General features: G+C 35.9%; 1 protein-coding gene across 1 annotated transcript; it reads left to right on the top strand.

The window, feature by feature from the left end:
• The first annotated feature begins 2,087 nt into the window (after positions 1-2,087).
• On the top strand, positions 2,088-2,528 carry LOC141608132 (uncharacterized). The gene has a single exon (XM_074427488.1). It carries the CDS (start codon positions 2,088-2,090, stop codon positions 2,526-2,528), a length of 441 nt encoding a protein of 146 aa, XP_074283589.1.
• Positions 2,529-2,762: the final 234 nt, after the last annotated feature.

The raw sequence follows: 2,762 nt of genomic DNA on the forward strand, positions 1-2,762 counted from the left end.
AATTGCTATGTAGAGTATACATTATATTTTTATGACATATGAAAGAATGAATTAACGTTAATTAGATGTTTCATGTTGATGTGAACACGAGTTTGGTAGTAATGTGGTAAGATAAGTTTAAGTATGGTATGATGACGTGATTATGCTTACGGATGACTCGGTAGCAGGTAAACCGAGTTATGTAAATTTGTTGTAGCGTAATATGACATAAAACTTATTTGTTGAGACGATATGGTGTGCTTGAGTAATAATAGTAATACGTGAACGAGTAGGATAACTAGTGGAGAATTCCGAACTTAGTTTGGAATCGACACGCGATATTTTCTTTGCAGGAACCATCTATTTATCTCGTATTTCTGATCTAGTACTCAACCTTACTTGACCGAGTGCGAGTGTTTACTAGACCGAGTAGACCTCACTCGATCTAGTTAGGAAGCTATGACGTCGGGATGTGGAAATTTTCTAAAGATACTCGACGAAATAGCACCTACTCGATCGAGTGGAGGGCACTCGATCGAGTACCCTAGGCACTCGATCGAGTAGGCTACAGTACAGAGCCACTTACGGGTTTCTTAAAACCCCTATTCTTCCTTATCCCTCTCATTCTTCCTTCTTATTTAGAACCCTAAGCCTAAATTCCTCTCAAAAGCTTTCCTCATCTCGTGTGTTAGTGGTGATTCTTGGGGTTGTTTTCCTTGTTTAATTTCGTTCTCCTACTTTCCTACTTAATCAAGGTATGATTTTCTTCCCAATTTACATGATTTATTAATTTGGATGTGTTAGAATAATGATGTAATCTGAAATTTTCGATTCATATGGATAGATTATTGCTTTTAATTGTTGAAATATGATTCACATGCTTCCCTTTTCTTGAATGTTGGTGATTAATTGATGTAAAAGTAGACTAGAAATCGCAATTTGGGGGCCGAAATTTCTAGGGTTACGAAATCAAAAATTTATTTTGGTTGTTTTACATTGATTAGATGATGGAATTGAGTACTATACATTATATATATCATGTTGAAGGATGAATTTTGATGATTTTCACCTTAAAAAGTTGCCTAAAAACTCCGTCTTAAAAGTGCCCCAAATAGAAATTCGTTTTGTATATTTGAAATTTGGTGTTGAATATGAATGTTTAGGTAAGGGATAAACTTCAATATGATAGTAGTGATGTTAATTGATGGTGAATATGTGAAAATTGTTACAGCTGTAAAGACCGTCTGACAAAACTAATTGAATTGTTTGTGTCTAATATTGAAGGTTAAGGATGATATGTTTAAATTTTATTTCCTATGAGTATATATGAATGTCTAACATGATGTTAAGTAATTATATGAAATAGCGTATTGAGTCAATACATAATATCCGAACTGGTTTGGTAAATGGTGTTATCATGCTAAATCATTCAACTATGGAGATCGTCTGAATTACCATAAACTTAATTTATATATCGAATTGGGAACTTGTTGGTGAATGTGTGTACCTAACTGAGTATTCAAAGTTTAATTGTATGAATTACGTGCTTCACATGTCTATACGAGTTTGTTTAAGTTATATGCTGAAACAGATGCCGAGACTTGTGATAGGTGCCAACGGTGTGTAACCTATCAAGAAGACAAGAAATGAAACAACAACCCATGCGTTTTTGCGAGATATTTGACGTATGGGGGATCGATTTTATGGGATCCTTCCCATATTCAAATGGATTTCTCTACATTCTCCTAGTTGTTGACTATGTGTCAAAATGGGTGGAAGCAATTCCCACAAGAAATGATGATGCCAAGACGGTGAGTGCTTTTGTCCAAAACAATATCTTCTTAAGATTTGGATTTTCCAAGGCCATTATAAGTGATAGGGGGACACACTTTTGCAACAAAGTAATTGAAGCGTTGCTTAAAAAATATGGAGTCATTCATAAAGGTTCCACGACCTATCACCCATAAACAAATGGGCAAGTAGAAGTGTCCAACCGAGAAATTAAAGGCATTTTGGAGAAAACGGTAAACCCCGATTGAAAAGATTGGAGCAAGAGGCTAGATGATGCCTTATGGGCCTATAGGACGACCAATAAAACTCCAATAGGCATGTCTCCATATAGGCTCATCTACGAAAAATCGTTTCATCTTCCCGTAGAAGTTGAACACAAGACTTATTGGGCCGTCAAAGCCTTTAAGCAAAGCCTTGATGAGGCGGGATTACATAGGAAATTACAACTCCAAGAAATCAAAGAAATCCGGCTTGATTCCTTTGACAATGCCGCCATTTACAAGGAGAAATCAAGGGTCTGGCATGACATGCTAATAAGTAGAAAAGAGTTCAAGGAAAGCCAAAAAGTCCTGAGGTCTCGATGGGTGGGTCTGTATGTAGTGAGAAAAGTTTACTCCCATGGAGCAGTGAAAGTGGAGAATCCAAACTCGGTGAAGACAATTAAAGTCAATGGGCAAAGACTAAAAACCTATCATGAAGGGGTTGAAGTGCATGGAGAAGAGGAGCTCACATTGGAGGACCCGGTCTACAATGATTAAGTTTTAATAAACACTTTGTCGAGCCATTGACGTTAAATGTATGAAAAATTTGTAAATATCCTATCTCTAGTGTAGAATTTACCGCTTTCCATAGTTAGAATTTAAATTCACATCATTTACATTCTTGTTAATAAATTGCATCTAAATTCAATGAAGTTACTAACATTCTTTTAAGTGATGAAGAATTTTGAATGGAAATGTTGAAGTGCATATTCTAGTCAATGAAGAGCAAGG

Source organism: Silene latifolia, chromosome 10, assembly GCF_048544455.1.
Source record: "Silene latifolia isolate original U9 population chromosome 10, ASM4854445v1, whole genome shotgun sequence".
NCBI lineage: Eukaryota > Viridiplantae > Streptophyta > Magnoliopsida > Caryophyllales > Caryophyllaceae > Silene > Silene latifolia.

Coding starts and splice junctions, on each gene's coding strand:
- LOC141608132 (XM_074427488.1), top strand. CDS start 2,088: ATGTCTCCATATAGGCTCATCTACGAAAAATCGTTTCATCTTCCCGTA.